This window comes from Anopheles bellator, chromosome 2 (genome assembly GCF_943735745.2).
Source record: "Anopheles bellator chromosome 2, idAnoBellAS_SP24_06.2, whole genome shotgun sequence".
NCBI lineage: Eukaryota > Metazoa > Arthropoda > Insecta > Diptera > Culicidae > Anopheles > Anopheles bellator.
The window spans coordinates 49,152,300-49,179,431 of NC_071286.1; the positions used below are offsets into that span (position 1 = coordinate 49,152,300).

The 27,132-nt window shown below is 37.5% G+C and overlaps 4 protein-coding genes across 7 annotated transcripts in view; 3 read left to right on the forward strand and 1 right to left on the reverse strand.

The window, feature by feature from the left end:
* Window positions 1-4,633, forward strand: part of LOC131211685 (mitochondrial glutamate carrier 1-like) — a 30,581-nt gene extending 25,948 nt beyond the window's left edge. The window contains exon 9 of the mRNA XM_058205260.1: window positions 4,520-4,633. Coding sequence (XP_058061243.1) covers window positions 4,520-4,530 — 11 coding nt within the window. The 3' untranslated portion in view covers window positions 4,531-4,633. The remainder of the gene's footprint in view (window positions 1-4,519) is intronic.
* LOC131211687 (uncharacterized) lies at window positions 100-8,429 on the forward strand. Its single transcript, XM_058205264.1, has 5 exons — window positions 100-176; window positions 4,520-4,964; window positions 6,654-6,737; window positions 7,652-7,902; window positions 7,972-8,429. Exons 2-5 carry the CDS (start codon window positions 4,527-4,529, stop codon window positions 8,096-8,098), a joined length of 900 nt encoding a protein of 299 aa, XP_058061247.1. The 5' UTR covers window positions 100-176; window positions 4,520-4,526; the 3' UTR covers window positions 8,099-8,429.
* A 1,738-nt stretch (window positions 8,430-10,167) lies between these two features.
* LOC131208408 (uncharacterized) lies at window positions 10,168-15,320 on the reverse strand. Of its 4 annotated transcripts, XM_058201148.1 has the most exons (11): window positions 15,214-15,232; window positions 14,836-14,954; window positions 14,676-14,764; window positions 14,257-14,586; window positions 12,291-13,285; window positions 12,144-12,238; window positions 12,002-12,064; window positions 11,679-11,783; window positions 11,117-11,278; window positions 10,892-11,041; window positions 10,168-10,821 (listed from the first exon to the last, which is right to left on the reverse strand). In XM_058201148.1, the coding sequence occupies exons 3-11, from the start codon at window positions 14,734-14,736 to the stop codon at window positions 10,641-10,643; spliced, it is 2,142 nt and encodes a 713-aa protein (XP_058057131.1). In that variant the 5' UTR covers window positions 14,737-14,764; window positions 14,836-14,954; window positions 15,214-15,232; the 3' UTR covers window positions 10,168-10,640. The 4 variants fall into 4 exon arrangements, with proteins under 4 accessions (XP_058057131.1, XP_058057132.1, XP_058057130.1 ...); XM_058201149.1 differs by lacking the exon at window positions 14,836-14,954 and having other exon boundaries at window positions 12,144-12,226; window positions 15,214-15,317; XM_058201147.1 differs by lacking the exon at window positions 14,836-14,954 and having other exon boundaries at window positions 15,214-15,317.
* A 919-nt stretch (window positions 15,321-16,239) lies between these two features.
* Window positions 16,240-22,305, forward strand: LOC131209234 (nucleolar complex protein 3 homolog). Its single transcript, XM_058202248.1, has 6 exons — window positions 16,240-16,374; window positions 16,447-17,031; window positions 17,098-17,432; window positions 20,128-20,707; window positions 21,341-21,743; window positions 21,838-22,305. Exons 1-6 carry the CDS (start codon window positions 16,326-16,328, stop codon window positions 22,082-22,084), a joined length of 2,199 nt encoding a protein of 732 aa, XP_058058231.1. The 5' UTR covers window positions 16,240-16,325; the 3' UTR covers window positions 22,085-22,305.
* The last annotated feature ends 4,827 nt before the right edge of the window (window positions 22,306-27,132 follow it).

Genomic DNA, 27,132 nt, shown 5'->3' on the forward strand with positions numbered 1-27,132 from the left:
ACCGTAAAGCAAGAGGAAAGAAGAAAGTAAACCGAAGAAGTAGGTCATCTTATAAAAAGGCAAGTTCAAGGCAACGAGTCTTTTAGACGTCTAGTGTAGTTCACAAAGGAAGGAAGCCGGCAAACAGCAGAAGCGGATATTCGGTTTAGTGAAGAGATATTATTCATACAGGAAAGGTTTGTTTCAACAATACATTTTTGGTGGCTGTGTTTTATCCATGTGTTTGTGAAAATTATTTAGTGTTGTGCGAAGCGTATACTGAAGAGAAAGTTTTGGAAACCTCGTTAGTCAGTCTAAAGTGTATTAATGAAATGATGAATGTCGATAGTGATAATAAAACGATTACATAAACACAGCATTTACAAAAAAATACTGTTCAACGAACATTCTTTGTTGCTTAATAATTGTATGTTATTCTGTACCTACAAATTAACACAGAGAAATATGTAGAAGTTGTACTGTAATCAGTTGCTCAGTAATCAGAAAATCCGCCGCAATAACTGTTAATAATAATAATATACTGATTAATTATTTTCTTAATTATATTTTAACTAGTGAGTTAAATTGTGACAGATATCAAAGTAATATAGGTATGGCCGCATTCTTAGAGCTTGAACAGCTCTGAATATTGGCAGCTGTTCAAGCTGTTTAGCTTATAGAACTGCACCCCAAGATATTTGCCAGTCTCATGGAAAAAGATTTTCTTAAGAGACATGCTTATTCGTTATAACAAATGTTTGTTATTCTAGCTGCTGCCATATTTACGTAACAAAAGTATTGATTTTAACCACAAACCTGAGACTTCAGCACACAGCAAAGGAAGTATCTGACTTAAAGTATTTTTGTTTCAAAATAATTTTTGACTTCTGTCAAATATGGCACATTTGTAAATTATAGGTTTTCGTCCATCGATCTTTTTTTTATAATTATTTACCATTCCCTTACTTTTTTTTATATTCTGTTGATTATTGAAAAAGCAGGCCATGACACAAAAGCAGCAGGCCAAAGAGAAAGTTACTGCTTTCCATTGGTACAACGTTTATGACACACGATCATCGTCATCATCTTCTTTGAACTATTTACAATGTCGGTTTATGTTGGGTAAAACATATTTCTAACGGCATGATGATTTTGTGAATGAATATCAAACGATTTGCCAATCAATATGTTTGACTTTTTGGATACGCTTCTATGTACAAATTATCTCGCACACAAACGCATCATCGAATTCGATCTATTTAAAGTTTTGTGTGTATTACGCCAAAACGATTATCCTCGATTGCTAAACCTGTCTTATTGTTTACGCAGCTCCCTTCGTTTTCGAATTTTGCATATTGCAAAATTTACATATTGCATATTGCAACGATATAAGCCATATAGAATAGTGTTAAAGCAATACATGATTTTAACGGTATAACTAATAATGGCTTCAATGATTTGAAACTGTGTTGGCATACTTGATGTTAAAATACTTTATTTGATTCGATTTTGATGTTATCGATGTTTTGAATCAATATATATACGGTACATGGGCTGATCAAGAAGTTTCGCGACATTTGAATTTCCGCGGGCTACGTATTTTAAATTGTGATTTTTAGATCTGCCCCCCCTGTGACTTTTTCTTAGTCGAGAAACTGAAGGAGGCCATGAGAGAACGACGCTACGATACTGGGGGGGCCACATGAGCCGTAAGTCAGGGCGTAAAAACGTCAGATAGTTTACGCTTCGTGTGGCCGGTTTAAAATATAAAACCGAAATGTCAAACGTGTTTCTGGTCCGAGAAAACAGAAATCGAAGAGAAATTGATTTCTGAATTTTTTTTTGGTTTTTTTAGATTTTCTTGCTGTGCAAGCAAATAAGAACTTAAATTATCCTCTGTTTGTAAACAAAGCGGTTGGTAACGGTTTTTACGTGTCCGTTGAGGCATAAACATTTTGACATAAGCGCAAACTATTTGACATTTATCTGAAATGTCAGATCGAGTATTTACGTCCCGTCTGTGACCACAGATACGATTTAGATAAAGAGGACATCGCTAATGAGCCAAATCTTGACCAAGCAAAACAGTTGTCAAAAATTGACCGATTACTCGAAATGGCCGAACTTTTCACCATAAGTCCCTGACATGTGTAACAACTTAATGCAAAAAAAATCCAAAATCGAAAATATGTCCGTAGCCCGCGGAAATTCAAATGTCGCGACACTTCTTGATCAGCCATCGTATACAAAAACAAAGCAATTTTCTTATTACATTGTACAAATTAAAACACTTTTCCCACGATACTTTTCATGTTTGCCAATGGTCAGTTAATACAAAGAGTTTATTGGGATGCGTTACGTCTCTTTTCAGAGTTGCAATTCCAATTCTGCAAGTGTTAAACTCATTGGTACGAATGTTATGATGACGACTAAAATGAACTTCTTATCTTATCTGATTTTTGCCCTAACAGTTTTGTACTATCCAATTTCAAACACTACCTCTTCTGAATAAGAATTCTTTCATCAACTTATACTTCATCACAACCGACGACCTGCTGACGACAACCGCTCACGATCTAGCACATATTGTAGTGGCTTCTCCATTGTCCCTTCTCACTTAAGCGAGGAGTACATATCTCAGACACGTCTGTGAATACTGAGATTCAAGAGAAAGATTCTATATAACAACAGCACGATATGTAAGTGAAATAGTTTCAGTATACTATAGTCCTTTAGACTGATGACCTGTTGGCTAATAGCACCTATCGCAAATCTCTTCAGTTATGTCGTTGTTAGCAGCAACCATTGAACGTATACGAGGCGTGTTCAAAAAGTTCTGACAATTTTGTATTTTCGCGGGCTACGTATATCCGATTTTCGATTTTGTGTGGCGTTAGGTAGCTACACATGTCAATGACTTACGATGAAAAGATCGGCCATTTTGAGTAATCGGTCAATTTTCGACAACTATTTTGCTTGGACAAGATTTGGCTCATCGGCGATGCCGTCTTCATCTCCTAAATCGGATCGTAGCGTCGTCCTTTCATGACCTCCTTCAGTTTACGGAATAAGAAAAAGTCACAGGGAGCCATATCTAGAGAATACGGTAGCTTTGGCGTCACTAGTATGTTGTTTTGGCTAAAAATTCGAGCAGAAACCACGATGTGTTAACAGGAGCGCTTCAGCCAATTTTGGGTTTCGCACAAATCCGGCCGTTTGTTACGGATTGCTTCGGGCAAATCGTGCATAACTTACAGGAAATATTCGTTATTGACTGTTGTATCTTTTTGCAACAACTCATGTTGCACCACGGCCCTGAAATCGAAGAAAACTGTAAGCTAAACTGTTCACATCCGACCAAACATGGCTTTTCGAAGTTCGAAACTTCTAGGCTCTCTGAAAAAAGTTTGAACCATCGATAAGCACTGCTTTTGATCTAAATAGTTTCACCATAAGCCACAGTCAACATTTCAGTTGCGTCCGAGCTTTTAATTTTGTTTTTACACAAAATTTGATACAAATTCTTTGCCATCCATTTTTCGGAATAGACAAAAATCGCCGATGAGCCAAGACACGCGCACACTAACGCAGCTGTGAAAACTTCACTAATTGCTCAAAATGGCCGAAATTGTCACCATAAGTGACTGACATGAGTAGCAACATAGCGCCACAAAAAATCGAAAATCGGATGTACCTAGCCCGCGTAAATACAAAATTAACAGAACTTTTTGAAACTTTTGAAGATCACATCTCGTATAGGAGAAGCTCTCGACGATTTTGAACTTTCTGTCACCTACTATTAGGTCATGCCGATGTATATTCTCTACCGTTGTCTGTAGGGCTGCTGGAGGTGCCACCATGAGTTTGGTCTTTATCTGCAAAACGAGATTGGCCACAGATTACTCGATCCCTATGTCCCTAAACTTTATTCTACTCATTTTATGGTAGACCACTGTCTATCCGGCGTTACGTTATTGTCCAGCGTTGTTAGAAGATCCATTTGAATCGTGGCTAAGATTTCACCGAATTGCCTTCGGAAACCTGGTTTTTTCAGAATAGTACGCTTCTTGAGCCGAGTTTCATAGTCGTAATCTTTTTCGTTGCGGAGGTCCCCAGATTTCTTTAACTTAGCCATTTTAACCATCCGCTCAAAGAGTTGGGAAGACTAAACCTAAACACCTAACACCTAGACTCCGGTATTCGGACACAATGTTACCGCCCTCTATGGCTTGGACGTGCTGAGAAGGAACAGGAAACTGAGAACCTATAATATTCTTTGGTACTGCCCCATTATAGTTCAGAAAATAATTATCACACAGTTTTCATAATTTAATACTGAGCATCATTTGGAATTGAATGTTGATGATTATCTTATCGACTTATCTAATGATATCACGTGTCGTAAACATTTATCTGTATTTAATACTCTGTTTATTGTTCAAAATTGAAAGAACGACTAGTTTTCGGAGAAGTAGACGAAATAATTAATGTATGTAATATTTAAAAAAATGAAAAAAGTTCCCAAATTTTCTATCATCAGGAAAGAGATGACTCGCCAGACGGAAATGAGCCTGTTTATGCTGGTACTAGTATTAGCTAACATAATGATCTGCACCTGGGCTTATCCTCAACATCATACAACAGACATTGGTCAGAGAAAGTTTGCCGAAAAGCCAAATGCAATAAAAAAAGTGGCTTTGGATGAAATAGACGAGATACAAACTAATCAAATACAAGATGGTGGTTTCTCGTGGTCCAATATGCTGGGAATTTTAATGCAGATGATCTTCAATGGCGGTGGCGGAGGAGGTGGAGGGAACGCGCCGACAAAATCTGATGACATCGATAATGGTGTATCGTCGTTTGGACAGTCGCCGTGGGCGAATGTTATTTCTGTTGGCTTAAAAATCATAAGCAGTTTGTTGGGAGGCGGCGGCGCAGGCGATGGCATCGATAAAGTGGATAATGGAGGATCGCCAATGCAGGTGAGTCAGCAAGACTAACATAACTTGAATTACTTTAAGAATTAGCCTACCTCATTTGAAAAACCGAACTATAATTATTTTATGCTACATTTTTATTGTTTAAAATATGGCTGAAGCTATCCTTCAAATATCAGTACATTCGTTCTTATTTTTATTATTTCTTTTACGGAGAGAACCAAGGGACAGGAACGGAACGGAGAGCACCAATTCAAAGATATTAAAAACATAATAAAACTTTAAACTTTTGTTAATTAAATGTTATAGTAATTTGCGTTGCGTTAAGTTACGGAACTGACCAATGTGTGAGGCACAGACGAAAATATCAATCTTTATAGAATAAAGAAGTTTATGAAACAGAATTCTTTATGAAGCTTTCTATTGTAGAAAACTTTTAAAATAGATTTAAATACTAGTATACGTGGTCTGTTATGAAAATATCAACATTTTTTTGCCAACTTGTTCCAAGGTTTTTTCCAACCCTCGAAACACTGCCAACATTTTTTGTGGTCTTGTTCAGCTTCTCCTTCGATGCTCTCTTTATTTCCTCAATCGTAACGTAGCTTCGTCCTTTCATGGTGCTCTTCAGTTCCGGGACGAAGAAAGGTATAAAACGGCTGAATGTTTTCGATGCTTGAACTATTATTTGAAAGGTTAATTCATCTCATAAATCTTATAAGGTTAGGTTTGAAAGGTTAATTCATCATCTCATCTTATACATAAATAAGACGTGTTTTCAAATTTTTTTGCAACTTTTGTATTTCCGATTTTCTGGTGGCGTTGGGTTGCTACACATGTCAGTGACTTATGGTGAAAAGTTCGGCTATTTTTAGTAATCAGTCAATTTTTGACAGCTGTTTTGCTTGGACAAGATTTGGTTCATCGTCGATTTTTGTGTACTCAAAAAAATGGATGGCAAAGAAACTTTATACGGTAGAATAGAACGAATACGATTTTGGTTGCAGAAATGGGTAAACATATAAAAATATTTACAAAGTGGTTGGCTATGACCTCCGTGGCTATGTTTATAAGCAGTATTGTGGTTCAGAAAACCCACATATCGTGCAAGAGAAGCCAATCCACTCACTATGTTCTGATTCTGACTTCTCATTATGTGACTGTTCTGTATACATTTTGGTTGATTGGTTTTTCGACAAAATTGAAGCTGAGAACTTGGACGGCATTTGTTTGCAACAGAACGGCACTGCGTGCCGTACAGTGACAGCCACAATCAATATTTCGATGGATCAAATGTTATGCGAACAAACCAAGAACTATTGATAACCTCAAGACCCTCATTCAAGTTGCTATTGCCGAAATAACACCAGATACAATCAAAAATGTACTCAAAAATAGGTCGACCGAATGCCAAGCCAATCGTAGTGAACATTTGATCAAAATTGTTTTCCATAAAAACATAAGATGAAATAACCTTTGAAGTAAATGTTCAAACATCGAAAAATATTCAGCCGTTTTTATTTTATAACCAAATGAAAAAGTGCACACTTATTTAACCACCCTGTATATATATATATATATATATATATAAATATATATATTCATTCTTATTTGGACTAGTACTCATAATTAACAAAATCTACTAATCAGTTCTAGTGTTGCTGCTGTACATATAGATATTACAAAGATTAGCTAGACCGCACTAAACAAATTGTATCTCCTCTGAACATTTAGAACGTTTTAGCGGCCGTATTTACAGCCATGTTTGGTGCTAAAGATCCGGATCAAGTAAATACGATGGCAAAACAAGCTGGAGAGGTACGTATTTGCCAAATGAGTTCTATCATGTTTATTAGGTGTAAATGACCTTTCTGCTTACCATATTCTACATTGTTTCGTGTATATATGCTCTACGTCTTGTATTTTTATGTACAATTTTATCTTTATATGTGGCAGGACTTTTAAAACAAATGATCATGTTAGTTACATCGATTAATGGTAGCGGGAGAAAATGACGACGACGATACCATTGAACCGATCTTACAAAGTACAAACCATCGATAACATTCTATATCTTTCATCTCGACAATTTTAGTGTTTCAACAAGTGTTTTGTTAATTTTTCAGAGAGGTTATCGATTTCTTTTCAAAATATGTATTCGTTACTCAAATGATATTCACTGTGGCATACTTCATTCTTTGGTACTCTGTCGTGATGAGCAGTGATTCATATTGTTATCCGGCAATTACAACCGCCGAGCGGTCTTTGAGCCAGCAACAGAAACAATGGTAATCTCGGTTGATTACTGTACTGTTGTGTTTTTACGGGAGGCATTTATGGCTCCGCCCTAACCAACCTGCCACGACGGTCTCGGGATTCTAGCCCAGCCGCGTGACAACGACCAGTGCTACAGAATACTCCATCAACGTGGGTGCATACAAGCATGCAAAAACACTGTGGCATAAAAGCACACAGAAAAATAAATAATACTGCATCAAAAATTGAGTTCAATGAATTTTATAGTCTCACCACATGTATTTGTAAGTCCTTAGATTTATTTAAACATTTTATAATAATGTACAAAATGGTATAATAGTATGCATCACACAATATCTTACATATGAAACTTTACCTTAAACTGAAGATAAAACTGTTTGCAAAATATGTTATGTGATTCGGGTAGACGACACAAAAAGTAATTATTGTCTCAAACATTTATATTCTCGTTGCAGTTCATAAATATTGTTGTCAATTTGTTGGATGCTCTAAAAACTTCATTCTCGCATCGATCACTTAATGCTCGGAGTTTGGGGAAAAAAGACGTAATTAGTGACGCAGCTGTAGCTAGTCTAGCAATGCTGAAAGGCTATGCGCGCAGCAAACGCAATTCTGATGATTTGTGTATGCAAAAATTTCTTTGTGAAGCAAACACTGACTGTATGAGTGCGATCGGTGGTACTAGCATATTCTGCCAGATAGGATCGTAAGTATTTATTAATAAATAGAATATGTATACCACATTCACACATAATTTCTATTTCTCTTCCATCAGTTACGCTACCAGTTTTATTCTTGAGCGACAAACGGGGAAACAGTTTGACAATTTTTACGAAGCAGGAAGAAATGGTCGTTCTGGGTTCGATTGTCGACAGTTGTATCTAGAGTGCAATGAGGTATAATGTACATGTAATTTAGTATCTTGAAATAAGAAAAAACATTGCTGCAAGTGATCTATAACTGCGGTAAATACCAACCCTTTCGTAGAACATTGTTGCAACTGTAAATTTATTCAAACAAAGGAGCAAAAACGTAATGGCACTTATTTATATAATCTACAATTCTTTCAATGAGAATTTATTTATATTTTATTTAACCCATCCAATCCTTATTCAGTGCAAACAAATCCATTAAATAAATGCGGAATTCCCTGACAAATGGTTCACATTCAGGACCATCTCTTCTGACGAACCTTACCGACATTCCCAAATTCAAATAATGACTAAATTAAATCAACCGAGACTTAAATTAATTTATTGTAATTGAATTATTCAAATAAAAAACAGTGCAAAAATATCAGAAAAAACATTGTTTTGTTTTCCGTAAGTTCACGATTTTCAACGAAAACAAGTTAATTTTGTTGTGTAATTAGACGATGATGATAGAGATATGTTATACGAGGTGTGTTGTAAAAGTAATGACAATTTTGTATTTAAGCGGGCTATGTGTATTCGATTTTCGGTTTTGTGGCGGTTGCTACTCATTTCATACACTTATTGTCCATAGCCATTGTGATAAATACAGCCATTTTGAGTAATCAATCCATTTTTGCTGAGTTTTGTTGCTATGTTGTGAGTTTTAAGCTGTTTTGCTGAGTTTTGACTCAACGTCGATATTTGTCTATTTCAAAAGGATGGATCAAAGAATCTGTATCTGGGCCGCCACACGGGCCGTAAATAAACGATCTGACATTTCAGATAAATGCCAAATTGTTTGCACTTATGTCAAAACGTTCATGCCTCAGCGGACACGTAAAAATCGTTAGCAAACGTTTTATTTACAAACATAGAATAATGTAATAGGAAATGTAAGTTCTTATTTGCTGATATAGCAACAAAGTCAAAAAAATAGATAAAAATAAATTTCTCTTCGATTTCTGTTTTCTCGGACCAAAAACACGAATGTAAACACGTTTGACATTTCGGTTTTGTATTTTAAACCTCCTACACGAAGCTCCTCGTGTGGCGGCCCAGTATCCTTGGCCAAAGTTCCTGAGCGTCACCAAAGGAGAGTTGTGATTTTTGTCAACTTTGCCGTCGGCGTACGAAGTTTACGACGCCAACGTCGACAACCGGTGTGAAGTGCCATAGAAACTCATAAGCTGAGGCCACACGAAGCGTAACGTAATGTTTTTGGTATTTCAGATTAATGCCAAACTGGTTGCGCCTCTGTCAAATCGTATATGTTATGAGCGAGGCGTAAACAGTTTGGCATTCATCTGAAACGCCAAAAACATTACGTTACGCTTCGTGAGGCCTCAGCTGTAGGCCTCGCAAACAACGCGGTTTTGACGTTACGTTACGTGCCGAAATTTACTTTCCAAAATTTCCGTCGGCGGTCTGAGGAGGCCTTTATTGGTGAAAACAAATTATGTGTCCGAGCGTGACTGTGGCTTATGGTGACGCTTTTTGTTTCATCTTAGAAGAACGGGCCGTATTTATTATCGTGAAGCTATTTTAGCCCAAACCAGCGTTTATCAGTGGTTCAAAATGTTCTCAAAAGGCCGAGAAGATGTGAGCCAAAATCGGCCGAATGTGAAGGTTTTGCTTACAGTTCTTGCCAAAGAATAAAACGGTCATAAAGGAATATTGATCCTGGATTGATCCTGATCCTGTAAACGTAAAAAAAAAACAGACTAAACTAAAATAGAATAGATTTGCAGGGTATATCGTATATCGAGACGTATATCGTATACCTCGTCACAACCTATCATTCTGCATTCCGAAAAATCATTAGAGTTTTTTTAGTACCAGCACCACCGATGCCACCGTAGGTGAGATAGGACTATTACTTCTCCACCTAGTCCTTCTCGAAAAACTAATATACTCTACCACTATACTGATACGAAAGAAAACCACAGAGCACTAGACCGACTCCGGCTCCGTTTGTAGACCCCCGGCAGACCAAAACCCCGGAAACAAAAAGACATATCCTGCATCATTATATTTTGGTTAGCTGATGCCACCTAGCGTACAGTCCTTAGTAAATCAAATTGCACGGTGTATTTGCAGAATGTATGGTTACAGTTATCTATACATCAAAGCATTTCTTCATACGAATTTATTCCATGATATTATCGGTATCGCTAAAAGATCCAACATTTGTAATGTCCTCCAATCTATGTGAGATTACGGTTTCGGATAACATGTCTTGTTGTAATGAGAAAGTATGAAAAGATATATGGCTCACACGAACTACGACAGGTTCTTATAAAAAAAGCCTCAGAATAAGTAAATTTGTTGGGTACATATGACAATAAGCATGAATTATGAATAGAGAACACTCAGAAGATAGTTTATCTCATGCGCACACATTCTTTTTGACATACGTGGCGCAAAATGAGAAATATTTCTCTACAAGCAACTAATAAAGGGTTTCAATTATAATATCAAAAACGATAGAGAAAATTGTGTATAGAAAGTGCAATGGACAATCACAATAAACTCAATTCGTATCGCTGATGAGCTCATCGCATATTTTAACTAATTCTTCATTCTCCTTCGACTTTTGAATTAATTGTTCATTGATCGAAATTCGGTAAAGTTCCTCTTTTTTTATCAGTGCCTTTAGTTTGGCCGATTCCTGGGAATGATTGCGATTTGCTTCGTCTATTTTGGTATTGGCACTAAAAATAAATATAGAATAAAATTAGGGTTTCTTCAAAAAACGATCACTAAACAAATATTTGTTCTTACATCTCTAGTTGACTCATAGCGTGACTTTTCATCTTTTCGTATCGTTGTTCCTGGGCTCTTAAACATTCTTCTAACTTCATGACTTTGTTCAACAGCTTCTCTTCCCGTTCCTTATACTCAATAGCGTTTTTCTTCATTCGCTCATACTTACTGTTAAATACAATTTAAATTTGGCACGTTTGACAACTGAAAAAAGCTACTTTAAGATAAGAAATTGCTACTTACGCGTACAAATTGGAGAATGTTTTTTCAAGAGATTCCATGTGCTGTGTATTTATATCATTATCCTGTTTTAGGCTTTCACATTCCAGTTCGTGGGTTCGAATTAGAGTCTCCTTTTCTGAAATCAATTCCGCGATGGTACGTTCGTATGCCTCGACTACATTGCTGCAATAATGAAAGTGAAGTGTCTAATAAATATCTATTTAAAACTAAAAATTCAATTAAAGAAAAATGTAAATAAAATTAATAATCAAAAATCAATCAAATAAATCGGCAATACGGAGAACAAAACGAGCGTGTGACCTCTAAAAACAACATTAAAGCAATAATTGATTGGAATTGTGTCGTTTTGTTATGCCTTGTGGGTGTTTTAAAAATGGTTGTGAACTTGCATTTTTTTTTCAATAATACTGACGATACTTACATACTTAATTTTTATCACGGATTTGCAAAGTAACATACTAAAGTAAAGATAATTTACAAACTAAGGATACACATACAAAAGCTATAAATTCTTTATTATTGAATAATACTAAAATGTGTATATAAATTATTAATACAATACCTCATTTTGCAAATCGTTTTATCTTTTTCAGTGATCCTTTTGAGCATACTCTCTTCCCTTAGCTCAACGTCGTGCATTTTTTTCTCCATTTCTGCCACATGGTTGCTGATTGTAAAAGAAAATCATTCGAAAAATATAGAATTGTAAAATAAGATTAACAAACTTACAGATTAATTAATGTATGTCATTATTGAGTAGGTTTTTTAAATGTTTCTTAAAAATTAATTAAAACAAAATGTTTGTTTATTGTTATGAAAATGATAGAAAAACTTTTCCTTTTCTTTGTACAGTGTTTTTCTCTCTTGTAACAACATTTTACTTACTCAGTTTTAGGATTTTTCTCAATGTCACCAGCGTCGTTCTCGTTTTGAACCATTTGATCGTCGCTGTACAAAACGAAAACATATGCCATACATAAAGATTTATGTTTCAACAATCCTCATACCATACCTCATACCAACATACCTCATAGTATCTGTTTTATTGTTTCTTATTTCTTGTATTGGCTCGGCAAATGTGTGACTCGTACAAATCAAATCATTGCTTCCCTGTCCACAAAACTGACAAATAAAATATGAAACTCTCAAATTGTTTATGTAGCAATTTACTTACGTTTGGAAAGTCAATGAAACTAGAAACAGTTTCGAAGTATTTTAGTTGATTTTCAGCAGATTCCCGACTCAATGTCTGTTGATCATCAATGTGGTTACGCTCACCTCTAGACTCACACGGTTCCAGAGAATTAGGCAGAGCGACACTAGTCGTGTCACTTCGCTGATGCGGTTTAGGCAGTTCAGACTGCGAAATCTTACTTGTTTCCAGACAGCTTTCCTTCAGGAGTGCGTTGGATGTTGTAGGGCGTCGAAGCTTGTCTTCTTGCTCTTCTCTGACACCTACGACACCTTGCCCCAGAATATTGGCCACTACGTCGCTGTTTATTTGCTCAAGGGCATGTGAGTTGTCTAGAACTGTCTTTTCGTTAGAATCGGAAAATGACGGGGCTTGGAGAATGTTTTCTAGCTCGTCACCGCCTCTTTGTTGTAGCGTATCAGAAATCGGTGGATGTTGTGCACTGGTATTTCTTATCGAAACCGTGTCATTCATATGTTTGAAATCTAAATTCACAAGAATGTCCTCCGGTTCATTAACTGATTTGTTTATCGCGCACTTTTTAGACAATTTTTCAAAGTTTGTTTCGTCGATTTGAAATTCTGTTTTCTCCAGATCATTCGCACATTTTTGTTTTTTTAAGCATGAAGGAACCTGTGGTGTAGTATCCTGAAAACAATGCTCATTGTGTTGATCAATAATCTTTTCGACATTTGTATTCAGTGATGTAGGCAATACATCAACGAATGGTGTGTGACCTTGCTGCTTTTGTGCAAATTCTGGTAACGCAATAGAAGCAGACGATGTTTCAACACTATCTGTAAAACTGTTTTCTGCCGGTACGCTGATTTGTCTCCGCAAAAGAGGGTCAAAGATGGTCAGCACGGAATTTCTTGGCAATTCCAATGAAGTGTGCGGTGTTGTCGATGCTAATGCAGCCGTCGCCGGTGTAGATCCTCTGGACAATAAACAATCGAAATCGGCCGAAGAAAAGATATCTACAACAATGGATTTGCAATGGTAATGCTTCAATAACTACACTTTACTTTTCACGGTTTAGTGACTTGTTGCCCTCTGTCAGTAACCCAATTGTTAATATAGAAGATGCTGATGCTCGATTTTGTTAGCTTTCACATAAAAACACGGAAAGCATGACAAATCGAATCACCGCACTGCTGGTAGAAATAAACCTAAACCTAGGTTGTAACAGGCTCTATTGTCGTCCTACTTGCACACTTTAAAAACATTCACTGCCTACTCATTTATGTTTGCAGGTTCAGTGCTCCACATTCAACAATACTCGATAGGATGCAAAACAAAAGTCTGCACCCTGCTCTTGTTCAGTAGCTACAGACAGGCGTTCACTATTATATTAACGAAAAAGTTATGAGCGTTGAATCAGAACGTTGAACATATTGGCTTAGTGTGTTAAAGATGATGCACCTCAAATTCACCAATTACTTCATTATTTCATAATTTCCCTGGATTCGCGATCCGTCCACTGTGTAAATTGCTAAGCAGATGGAGATCAATCCGCGCTAGTGTAATCACTGTGGGCTTGTTTAAGAGTCGAATGTTAGGCTATTACAGCTCAAAATCTCTATAATACAAAAGAAAAAAAAACTGTGGGCTTGTAACTTTCATAATTATTAGGAGTCATGTTTTTTTTTAATTCTCTGGTAATTATTTTATAACTCTACCTATCTACATTTACATTTTATCGAAACTATCACAGAGGTTGAATAGACTCCGCATAGTTCAAATTTAACGATTATAGAAAGTACAATCGTACATAAAAACATGGTAAATAATATTGAAAAAAAATCGAACAAAAAAACCTTTTTAAATTTTTGATTTAGCTAACATGGTAAGTCTGCTCTAAACACAGCTTCGTAAAACACATATTAAAATTTTATTATGAGTAAATTTCAGTGTTTGATATCATCCTAAAACGGATTTTCACACTTACAGTTATCAGCGGGTGTGAACAGCTCTTCTTCTGAAAAGGGCGCGTTGGAAGTATTGTTATGGGTTGCCTCGAACGATGATGACGGAAACTTCTCCAGGCTTTGTTCCTTTGTAGCAGAAGGAAATTCCAACAATGTTTCGTTACAATTATCATTAATCCGATTTTCCTTTCCATCAAAACATTCAGTGTTATTGTGATAACTAGCATTTAGCACTCTAGTCACTTCTCGTCTCGAAACATTTCCTTCGTTTGAAACTTCACCAATCGAGTCGTCGATCCGATTGAAGTAATTATTATCGGGTAATAGAGAAACGCTCATTATTTCGTCAACTGTAAATTAACAAAAAAAAAAAATTAATAACGATACGAATGAAATATTTACAACATCATAGGTCAAAGATGCCATGAAAATGTATTACCGTTCATGGCAGATCCATTTCCCGAAAGATCGTTTTCAATAGATATATCCATGCATTCCATAATCAATCCCAAATTTTGTAGCAACGCTCTAAAATAAAATATTCATTAATTTATTAATTAATATAAAATATCTTTGACGTTAATGTATTGTTAAATCACCTTATCTTCAAACATGCAACAGATTTATTTATAGTCACCACTCGCTTAGCTCGTAGTGCGCAACATAGTAGTATAAATTGCTTTTCTGCACATTACTTTGTGTGTCGATTTTTAGACTTCTTCAACTCGGACAATACCCAATAATAACAATATAATGGATAAATATTGTTAGCCGTACTATAGATAACCTAAATATTATTAACCATATCACCAAATAATGCAGATAACTAAATAATACGTGTTTTTTCATTAAGTCATTTTTGCTGACTATGACAATGGATTGGGGCGGCATTTGATGCGTCGCCCACACACATTAGTTTGCAAACAAATTTGTAATATTTCTACTCGACTCGACTCGACTCGATCATGAGTACTTACCGTGAGAATATGTTGATGTCTGCCGCAATAGGAGGTAGGAAAGATCCAAAAAATAAAACTATCGAATTGCGCAGCTCGACGAAAAATAGTTTCTGACTTTTGCGATTATTCGGACGCTGTATGAGAGGATCAAAGAACCGCCAAAAAATGACATTTTACTGGCGTTTCCAACACCGTCGGGGGGATCCTCGTTATAACATACATAATCGAAATAGTTACATAGATACCAGTGCAAGAATTATATTTGATACAATCGTGGTTTTGTTTTGCAAATATTCGTTCGCTGTTGTTGTTGTTGTTGTGAAATGCAGATGTTTTACAATAATTTTTACATGCTTACCTACATTCAGACCCAATGTTGAACTGTTTGTGTCCAAGCCAAGCACATCAACGTACAAATCTATCTATAATTCAAAGGTAGATATAGATATAGATCTTTAGGAATTTCTTTTCAACCTGATTGCGGGGAAGATGAAGCGTAACGTAATGTTTTTGGCATTGCAGATTAATGCCAAACTGCTGCGCTTCTGCCAAAACGTATACGTTTTGGCCGAGTCGTAAACAGATTGGCATTACAAATTAATTTTACGCTAGTTTTTACGCTTCGTGTGGCCTCCCAGTGACGGTTTTTTTTAAATGAAAAGGGTTGTTGTTGTTTGTCTCGCTCTATTTGTTCGCCCTTCAATGCTGTACACCTTCAGGTGCCGCCAACACTCGTCAGGTGCCGCACGGCTTTAGTACACCAATCACAATCAAACACGAACTATCAAATCTGAAGAAAACATAACCACTTTTGCCTTGTCACCACTTTATAAAAATTTGCCTTCCTACTAAATAATTATTACAAATGCCTCCCAGTACGTTCTTTAAAATGAACATAAATTAATTGTCGGTGTAGATCTTCGTCGATGTTTATCACGAACCTAAACACGTTTGACATTTCATTTTTATATTTTTGCTGCACGAAGCGCAAACGATTGCGGTCCGATTTGCGCTTGGTGTGGCACCGCAGTATAGATTGACAGTATTGCTGGTTTGGTTGGAATAGATTTGCTCGTCAGATTCCCACGTGGTAACAACTTCTAAACAAGTGAAAAATACAGCGCAAAACAATGGTGAAATCGCTTAAAATTTCTGTGAAAACAAAATTCTCATCGAAAAGTATGTTTAGTAATGTTGTAATTTGCTGTGTTGTAGTTATACTAATGCTAAGGTTTTCCATTCGCAACTTAGGAAAATATGCACAACAAAAAGCTACACGCCGATACGAAATACAGAATGCTCGTAACATACCATTTACGAAAATCAAAGAGCTTACACGTGCTTCCACCGATGCTTTGGAAGAAGCATATCGAACACAAATTGAAACTGAAGCGAAAAGCAGAGAAAAAGTTTGCCATTTGCTGCCAATTAAAGTCAAGGGAAAAGGGGTAGTCAATCGATCCACCCAAAGACATCCATCCAATGTTCACAATGAAACTGGCGATACTTCGAATGAAATGAACTTCGAAACGAATGACAAAGAAACAGAAATAGAACTAGATTCTCTATCTCTTGCGGAAATAATACTGAAACGAAAACATGATATCCAAGAAAAGCAGCTGCTAATCGGTTCTCATTGTGCTGCCATCTTAGAGAATCCAGACGCTAGAATTGATAACATCGCAGTTTTATTAGATTGCCTACGAGAAACGAACAAAGATGGGTCAAACAATTTCTTATCCATTCGGAAAATAGCTATGATATCACTTGTGGAAATTTTTAGAGACATTGTGCCAGAATATCGTGTGGGTATAGTAGATAAAGTACAACAGAAACGTGAGTATTAAACAACAATGTCGTTAAAACGATACTAAATAATTTGTATTTGTATTATACTTTCAGTAAAGAAAGATACCGTTGCTCGTGTCAACTATGAGAACAAACTTTTGGCGTTTTATAAACAGTACCTGCAACAGTTAGAAACTGTAATCAAAACATACCATCGCAACAAGCGACAATCGAAGAATGTGTCAGCTGATACTTTGCAGCTATTGGACACCTCTGTAAACTGTTTGTGTGATTTGGTATTGGCTCATCCATATTTCAACTACACACAAAACATAGTGCAGGTGCTGGTACCTATTTTAAACGATGTCAAGCCAAATTTGCGAAAAATAGTTCACGCTTGCTTTAGTACATTGTTTAAAACAGATACGCGGTTGGATCTAACACATCATGTAAGTAAGAGTAAAGTGTATTAATATTACCATTGGGTGTTTCAATTAATGAGTTCGGTTTTACAAAGGATAGCGTTACTCACTGAATGTAAGAATTTTTTTAATGAAATATTAGGTTGCCTAAAATGAAATCGACGTTTTTCACGATAGATGCCGTTTATGATCGATATCTCGTGAAGTATCAATGGTAAAGTTTCAAATTTAGGCTCGTTTTAAAACTGATATTTTACACTTTTTACACAAAAAAGCTTCATTGTTTATTGTTTGTTCCATTCGTTTGTCAGTCACAGGGTGTGAACAATGGAGGTAAACTAAGAGAAAATTCGATTCATTTTACAATTTTTCTTTGAAAAAGGCGAAAATACAAGCTAGGCCGCTGAAATTGTGCATGGTGTTTATGGTGCCGATTTTCTAACTGGGGGGCTACATGAGGCGTTCCGTAATGTTTTTGACATTACAGATTAATGCCAAACTGCTGCGCCTCTGTCAAAACGTTTACGGGTCGGCCGAGGCGTAAACCCGACCGTAAATACTTTTTGCATACGCTTTGCTTACAAACAGAGGATAATTTAACTTCTTATTTGCTGGTATAGCAACAAAATCGAAAAAACAGAAAAAAATATTCAGAAATCAATTTATTTGTCTTCTAGTTCTATTTTCTCGGACCAAAAACACGAACGTAAACACGTTTGACATTTCGTTTTTATATTTGTGCTGTCACACAAAGCGTAAACGATTTGACATTACAAATAAATTTTACGCTAGTTTTCACGCCTGATGTAGCCCCCAGTAACAGCTAGGTGAAATTTTGCTTTGTTGACCCGTTTCAGAGCTAAACACCTCTATAATTCAAAAGAAAAAAAAAAATGACCCGTTTCAGTTATTTTCGATGTTAAAGATGCACCTCGCAGAGACAGACCGTTGCAAATATCGATGAAATCCCAGAAATAATTAAAGTTGATTGGCATGTTAGTAATCAGAGCATCGGCTAGGAGCTAAAGATCAATCATCGAACAGCTTAAAACCATTTGCACAAAGCTAGATTAACAAAGAACCTTGTAGTTTGGGCGCCACGCCATTTACACAAAAAACAAGATGGGTCGAATTTCCATCTGCGCAACTTTGGCCAAACGGAATGAAATCGAACCATTTCTTAAGTGGATGGGTATTGGGGATGAGGAATGGGATACATACGACAATACTGTGTGAATATAATCGTGGTCTAAGTGTGGTGAAGCAGCTTAACCGGTGGTCAAACCACCAGTTTTTACTGGCTATATGGTGGGACTTGAATGGAATCGTTAATTATGAGTTGCTTCTTTGTAGCCGAACGCTAAATTCAGATCTCTTCTGTCAATTATGGCACCGTACGAGACTAGCAATTGACCAGAAACGGCCAGAATCGGTCAACGGAAGAGGTTTTGTGTTCCGTCAGGACAACGAAATGTGACGCACGTCTTAAGTGACTCGCCAGAAAGTCCGGAAGCTTGGTGGGGATATGTTGATGCATCCACCGTATAGTCCGTACCTTGCATCAAGCGATTGACACCTTTTTCGCGCTTTATAAAATTTCCTGAGTGATGAAAAACTGAGATCAAAAAAGGATTATGAAATTGGATTGCTCGAGTTTTTCGGAAATAACGTCTAAACTTTCTGTAAAAAGGCAATATGAAGGTATTTCTAAAAAGCCAATAATTTTTTCAACTAAATGATGCATATTTGAAGTAAATCGGACTATTGGAAACCTGTTAAATATAGGTTTAAAATGCACGCAAAAAACGTCGATTTCTTTTTAGCCAACCTTATATGTTTCTGATAGTTACTGTCATTACGCATCTAACGCAGTATAGATTATTTCGTCAAATTGTAAACAACACCTGTTTTGGGCATTTGAACATGTCAAGTTTTGTTCCTGGTAGACTGTTTTTGCGAGGAGTACTTTTTCATTACTGCTTCACGGCAGAAAAAGGGGGTTTTCGTACCGAATCGTTACTGGTGATGAAAAAGGGAGATATTAGAAGAATCTTAAACTCAAAAAGGCCTGGGTACTGCTTGAGTAACCATGTCCATTGCAACCACAGCGAAATATCCACGGTTATGCTGTGCATATGGTGGTATACGAAAAGTGTGGTGCACTATGAGCTGTCAGACCCTAATGAATTTATTGAATGACAATCCCATCAACAACAATCACTGCATTTGAAGCAGTGCTTTGGCCATAAAACAACGAGAATGGGTAAAAAGACATGATAAACTGATTTTTCAAAATGACAACGCTCGACCCCACATCGCAAAACCGATCAAAACATATCTCGAAAATATCGAAGGGGATCTGTTAACCACCCTTGCTGTATTCACCACATGTTGCTCTTTCGGACTAGTATTTGTTCAGATTCATGAGTAACGATATGGCAGCGCAGCAGCTCACTTATTATGAAAAATAGGTCTCTAATGGGATCGCTCCTAACGATGAGAAGTTCTATCGATACGGAATCGAGGAATTACCTGAAACATGGGAGAAAGTAGCAGCTAACGACAGACAATACTTTCATTAACGTAGTTTTACATTTACATTACATTTTGTTGTTGTAGATAACCCACAAATGTCGAATAAAAACCGAATTAATCAATTGAAACACCTAATACGTCATCTGTTAACCATTAAAATAATGCTGACAACATTATCCTATCATAGGTTGTACGCCATATCAATTTGCTGATCAGCAAAAAGGAAAGAAACATTTTTCCTGAAACGATATCCTGTTTGAAATATCTACAAATAAATCAAATAAACCTTCATGATGATACGTTGTTGGAGTTAAAGAAACATAAGCTGGAAAAACAAAAATCACGTGTAATCAACATGTCGCGAAAGGAGCGTAAGCGCAAAAAGAAATTGAGTGAATTGGAGAAGGATATCTTCGAAACAAAGGCTGAAGAAAGCAAACAAGTTGTTCGACGAAAATTAACCGACATTTCAAAGCTTACGTTTATGATTTTCTTCAAAATTCTTAAATGTTATCCTGACTCACGTGTTTTGAGTGTGACTCTCGAAGGACTCTCAAAATTTGCTCATACCATCAGCATCGATTTTTTCTCAGATCTGATTGAACTATTAAATACTCTACTCGAAAACGCCGGATTGGGGTATCGTGAACAATTGCACTGCATCCAGACAGTGTTTGTCATTCTTACCGGAAGAGGTGAAGTGCTAAACGTAGACCCTGCGAGATTCTATTCGCATTTCTACAAAAATTTGCTGTATGTAAATGCAGGTAAGTTAATCTTACATATTTAACATGATGTATTTGTGACTAGAGAACGTTTCATTCCTTTTAATTATTTTATTTTATATTATATTCGTTCTATAATATATTCGTTTTTTTATGTTCGTATAATCATTGTAGAAAACTACTCCTCATGAAACAACTTGTAGAAAAATTTACTTCATGACAGTAAAATGGGTCTAAAGTAACACGCTAAAATCATGCACTTTATGCTATTTGTTTACTAGCCATAAGAAAAATCAAACTCAACATCCATTTAGATATTTTGTCATTCTACCTGTTTCGTGTTTAAGAAGTATCAAATAGAAAATATGTAATACTATAGCTTAATAATATGTGGTTTGTCCATAGTCTCTCCGTTTCGCTGCAGCGATTTATCGGTTTCTAAGCGCAAGACGTCAATTGCGAACGAATCGCTAGCGCAAAGCCTGACAGAGCATCAACTTAAGTTCAAAACTTTAAGATGGTGCTTAATACGGCTCTGCCCGTTTTAACAATAATAAAAACTTATACAGCTTTTTTTAAATAATAATACTACTACTACAGTTATAATTTTCAAAAAAAATCATTTTTTTGTATTTGTCAATATTTGATTAAAACTTATATGATATTTTTCTGCAGGTAGAAACCATCAAGATATGGAAACCATCCTAAATACTCTGAACATTATACTTTTCAAACGACGTTGTAACGTGACATATCAACGAAACGTAAGCTACATAAAACGGTTGGCAACACTTTGTTTACAAGTACTTCCAAACGGATGTCTTGGTTTGCTGGCGTTGATTCGCAGCAGCTTTAAAATGAACCAACAGCTAGACATACTTATTGACACGGATGCGTCAGAGTCATATGGGTCAGGTATGTTTGATCCTTTCACCGATGAACCTCAGATTGCCCATACCAAATGCACATCGCTGTATGAAACCACATGCTTGGCACGCCACTATCATCAAATGGTACGGAAAGTAACAATTACTCTATTGAAAGGAGCTGACACGGTTCTCACCGGTGGAGGAATGTTGTAAGTTTTTATCCGAATTTTTGCTGAACAGTGCCATCTTAGAATTCGAAATTCGAGGTACTAACGTATTTCTGTCTAATTCTTTTCTCCATAGAACGCCTAGCGAATTTTATACAAACTACGATTGCTCTAAAATGGTATTTAATCCAGAAATTACATCGCCGTTCATAATAAAGAATTTCAAACAAGCTCGTAGTCAACTTGGACTAGCGTTAATTGAAAAACAATTGCTCACTAATCGTTGCAAGATCAATTTTTCATCACAACACTACGCTGCTCAAGCTGGCGATAACTTGCAATTTGACTACTTCGAAGATTATGTTAACGATGCACAGCTTTGAAATGAATAAATGCTTGTATAACCACTGTGTAAGGGAGTTTTATGTACAATTATTGTCCACATATAACTTACATAAAAGACGTTGGCTGGAGACGTTAATGACGGTGGCACTGAAACTGTGATGTGAAAAGCATTAGTATCTACCAACACTGGTGCTAGTGCTACAAGCTGTTTATAGTAAAACTGCATTCAAATTGAATTGGGATAATACATGTAACATAAAATAAAATTGAAAATATTATTGGAGGTATAATGAAATAAAATTAAAATTACTTTCTGTGGCGGCAACAATTTTTTTTCAATGCCTTTTGAGCGATATTTTATGAGGCTGTCGGTGGAGTATGGGTCAATACAATGAATAAACAATAACCTTGTGATTGGAAGTACCAAATTTGCGCGAAAGGACATCCACAAAGCTGCTTTGGTGTCCCCGGATGGAGCTACTTCCAATCAATTAGATCACGTATTGATGGATCGGCGGCATCAATCGAGTCTGTTAAACGCCAGGACCTTTCGAGGGGCCAACATCAACTCGGATTACTACCTGTTTAGGCATGGAACGCTCTAAGAACATGCATCAGGAACTGTGCTAAATAGGTCTTGGGCACGCGTCGTGGTAAGCCAGATCTGGTTGGTTCGACGACGAGTGTAGGCTTGTGACAGAACGAAAAAACTTTGCGTACAAAACAATGATAGGCAGACGCAGGTCACCGGCTGCTGCGAAAAGGTTGGAAATCTGATCAGTAACCAGCCAGAGGTCTTCTCGCGATGGGACCAGCATTTTTATGAACTACTCAACGACCAATTCACTGAACAGCCGGAAACTCCACCGGGGGATACAAATCAGCTCCTGCCACCATAGCATAGCATAGAGGAGACCCGAAGGGGCATTTGTTGACCGAAGAACCAGTCACCAACGCCGAGCTTATAAAAATGGAGGGGAGAGAGTAGAGCGATTCGGGATAGCGATTCGATGCCTTGTGACTGGAATGATGGCATCATCTACCCCATATAGGGACAAAGGGACAAGCCATTATGTACTAACTATAGGGCTGTAGCGGCCTCGATCGTGACGACACGCGACCTAACCAGAAAATTTTCAAACACGAGTTGTTAAGCGCGTTGACAACTCGACTACGATAAAAATCGAGCACGCACTCGAATCAAGAGCAATGTGCTCTCCGCGATGTGGTACAAGCTCACTCGAGACAACGCGTTCTCTTTCTTCGTCTACCAAAGATATTCACTCAACCACTGATCCTATCTCTAATGAAAGTCTACCACTGATCAGATCTTCACCATGCGGCAGATCTTGGAAAATATTATTGAGAACACATATCACCTCTTCATCGACTTCAAGGCCCATACCATAGCATAGCCAGAGTCAAATTGTATGAGACCATGACTATTTCCGGAATACCAGCCGAACCTAACAAACTTGACCATGATCATCGCCTAGTGGCGATGTTTACAAAAAGGTGAGGAGATATAAGCTCGGGACGAGCGGAATTCGAAACCCGGCGAGAAATAAAGTAAATTTTCGGGACTACTATTGAATACGAAACGTCCGGGTTATTCGAAGCAAAATCAAAATTCCTGTTAGAAAAGAGAATTTCTAACAATGACCATGACCAACGTCACAAGCTAGGTGAAGGTGGACAGGAAGCTCTTCATTCCCTTTGCTACCACCAAGGGATTGCGACAAGGGGATGGCTAAGCCTGCCCATTCTTTAACATCGCGCTGAAGCGAGACAACCTGAACTCGTCTCGTCTCGTGTGCGTCGCGCCAGGTTCCGGTGGGGTGGGCATGTCAAGAGAATGGCGGACGACGAACCAGCCAGTAAAGTCCTCTTAGGCCGACCAGAAGGACAGTCCTGTTACGCCAACCTGTGGTGGGACCCGTGTGAGATGGAGAGATTGCGTCGACCGGGACGCGAGATCGACCGGTATTCAGAGGTGATGGACGAAGCAAATCTCAAAATGAGGACATTCCATGGTTAATATTAAATAATAGTAAAAGTCATTGGGAAGTTTGAAAACAAGGAGATGAAGTATGACAAATGTTATGCTCTTGTAGATGTAGACGAAGGAGCATATGGCTATCTTAAGAATAGAAAAAGAGTGAAGATAGGTTTTGATATTTGTAGCATGTGGCGTTCAATCAGGGTATTGCAATGTATTAAATGTGGGAGATTTGGACACACAACAAAGGCTTGCAAGTACGAAGGAGCCTGTTCCAGGTGTGGTGAGGGGCATAAAACATCGCTCTGCAAATCAGAGGTGTTGAAGTGTATAAATTGTGTACAGGAGAATAGGCTGAAGAGTACAGATATCGACAGTCAGCAGAGACTCCGGCAGGAGCGTATGTAGTATAGGCAAAAATTCCCGCCACACGGGTGGAGTTGCAATGTATGCTAGGGACACTGTTGTTTTCAAGGTTTTAGTCAAAAGAACTAAAGAAAATAATTGGTTTCTTGGTATTTCCGTTTCCCGCGGTGCGACGCCAGCTAACTACGGTGTTCTGTGCCACTCACCAAGTTCTAGTGATTCACGTTTTATGGAAATACTAGAGGTATGGCTATAGGAATTCGTTCATCTAAACAAAAAGAATTTGGTTATGGGGGGCTTTAACATTGATTGGTTAAACTCGGAAAGGTCCCTAAACCTGAAGAGAGTGACGGCATCACTTAACATGCATCAGAAGGTGAGTAACAAGTGTCATCAGGACTTTAATTGGTCATGTTTTTTGCTATTTTGAGTCAGTCACGGTGCAAACAGTGCCGGCACTTTGAATTTCAGATCCCGAAGCAATAGGGATTCAAATCAGTCGGGAGCAAACTGGAGCACTGCACAAACGGGTAGAGTACATACATGGCTACTCCAAGACATCTCGGTGCAATGTTGGTTACCAGCATATGCTATGGTGTAGTGGTGAATGAAGAAGCTAGGAGGTGTTGAAAACGGCTATGGAAAGTTCCATTATTCAACGGCCAGCAGCAAATCGAACTTCGAACAAATGGTACAACACTGAGCTTCGCAGGCTCAAATCCAGGAGGGATCATGCGCATGAACGTTTCATGAGAGCTAACACAGTGGAAGACTAGAATGTGTTTACTTCCTTGAGAAATGAGTATGCTGCTGAATTAAAAAGAGCTAAGCACAAACATTTCTCTGCAGAGATTAGCAGTCACCAAGGAAATAGCAGGCAATTATGGAAATTCCTTGCTATTCCCTTGCTTGCTTGTGGACCGTCGCTGCCCCTAAGGTCTCGAAAATGTCCTCTGCTGGGGGATTGATGGTAGCCGCCGTTCCCAGGAACAGGACATAACAATGTCAGGCAGCACCACATTGCTAACTAATGACAACTGTAGGTATAAGCACGCAGCAGATAGCACAAATTCAACTCCTGTTGTCCGTGGAGAGTGGCACCACGTTACTAGTAGGGGAATCTAGAGGTGCCTTTTTGGTAAAGTGACGGAGTCCGTTGTAAGATTGGAAAAGCTAGACAGCAGGGTTCTGAAGAGAATGTTCCCAAGCCACCTCTCGTAGGATTTTTTCTAACTATCATTAGATAAAACCGTACCTCTCAGACCTATGTAGGGTAAGAGGTGGGACTCATCAACATCATAAACATCATCATAAGAAAGTTATTAAGGTTGTTCACGCACACTTTTAGCTACTGCAGCAATATTTTTGACAAGTGACGAATATGAACACGGATTAGTTTATCCACCAACATTCCAGTATTACTCGTTTTACTAATTGATCCACAAATTGAGGATCAGCTAAATGTGTCTCAATACGCCATATCCGTACGTTTGTAGGCCTTAGAAGATCCTGAGGATTGGAAAATGCTAATTGGTAAGATAATGAAGTAATTCTGCTCCATCACAATGCGCCTGGACATCATACAAAACTGGTTCAAGATACAATCAAAGCACTTGTAAGCTACTATGGGAGCGGCTACCCCACGCACTGTATGCACCAGACTTGGCCTCTTCCGATTATCGTTTATTTTCATCGATGGGAGACGCATTGGCTGAGCAGCAATTCTTTCGGCATATACGAATCAGCAGAGAGATGGGTGAAATGTATAGGCAGCGATGGCACATACTTTGAATTAAATAAAGTTTTTCATCTCATGTGATTTCCAGCTTGCTAAACGGCAAAAGCGGCGGAAAATAAGTGAAACTAAAGATAAATATAGGGAAATTTCTGGAGGAAACGTAGATATATTATTAGGTGTGTGAATAATTTCTTGCAGTTTTTATTCGACATTTGTGACCTAACTACAACAACAAAACGTATGACTACCTTAATGAAAGTATTGTTCGTCCGTCCGTCCGTACTTTCTCTCATCTTTTAAGTTATTCCTCGATTCCGTGTCGATAGAATTTCTCATCTTTATCTGCGATCCACTCAGAGACCCATTTTTCAATACTTTCATAAGAAGTGAACCGGTTTCATAAGAAGTGAATAGTAGTCCGAAAGAGCAACATCTGGTGAATACAGCAAGCGGGGTTAACAGATCCCATCTAGATATTTTCGAGATAGGTTTTGACCGGTTTTGCGATGTGGGGTCGAACGTTGTCATTCCGAAAAATCGGCTTATGCTGTTTTTAATCCTATTCTCGTCGTTTTATGGCCAAAGCTTTTCTTAAATGGATTAATTTCTGTCAATTGAATTGTCCACGAATAATTTCGTTACATTTTTTTAAAAAAAGAACAGCATAACCATTGCAAAGCGAATATTTTGCTTTGGTTGCGATGAACCTGTTTCACCAGGCTGTACTTTTTAGGGGTTTTTGCGTTTAAAATATTTGTAATAATTCCCCTTTTCATCATCAGTGACGATTCGGTACAAGAACCCCTTTCTTTTCTGCCGTGCAAGCAAAACTTCGCAAATGGATTTCCTTCTTTCAATGTCTCTTTTTTCAAATCATGTGGAAGCCGTAAGACATCACTTCATAAAAAAAAATGTACATTTAGTGAGTAATGCGATCTATTGTAAAGCCCCATGAATTAATTCACACACCTAATAGATTTTTA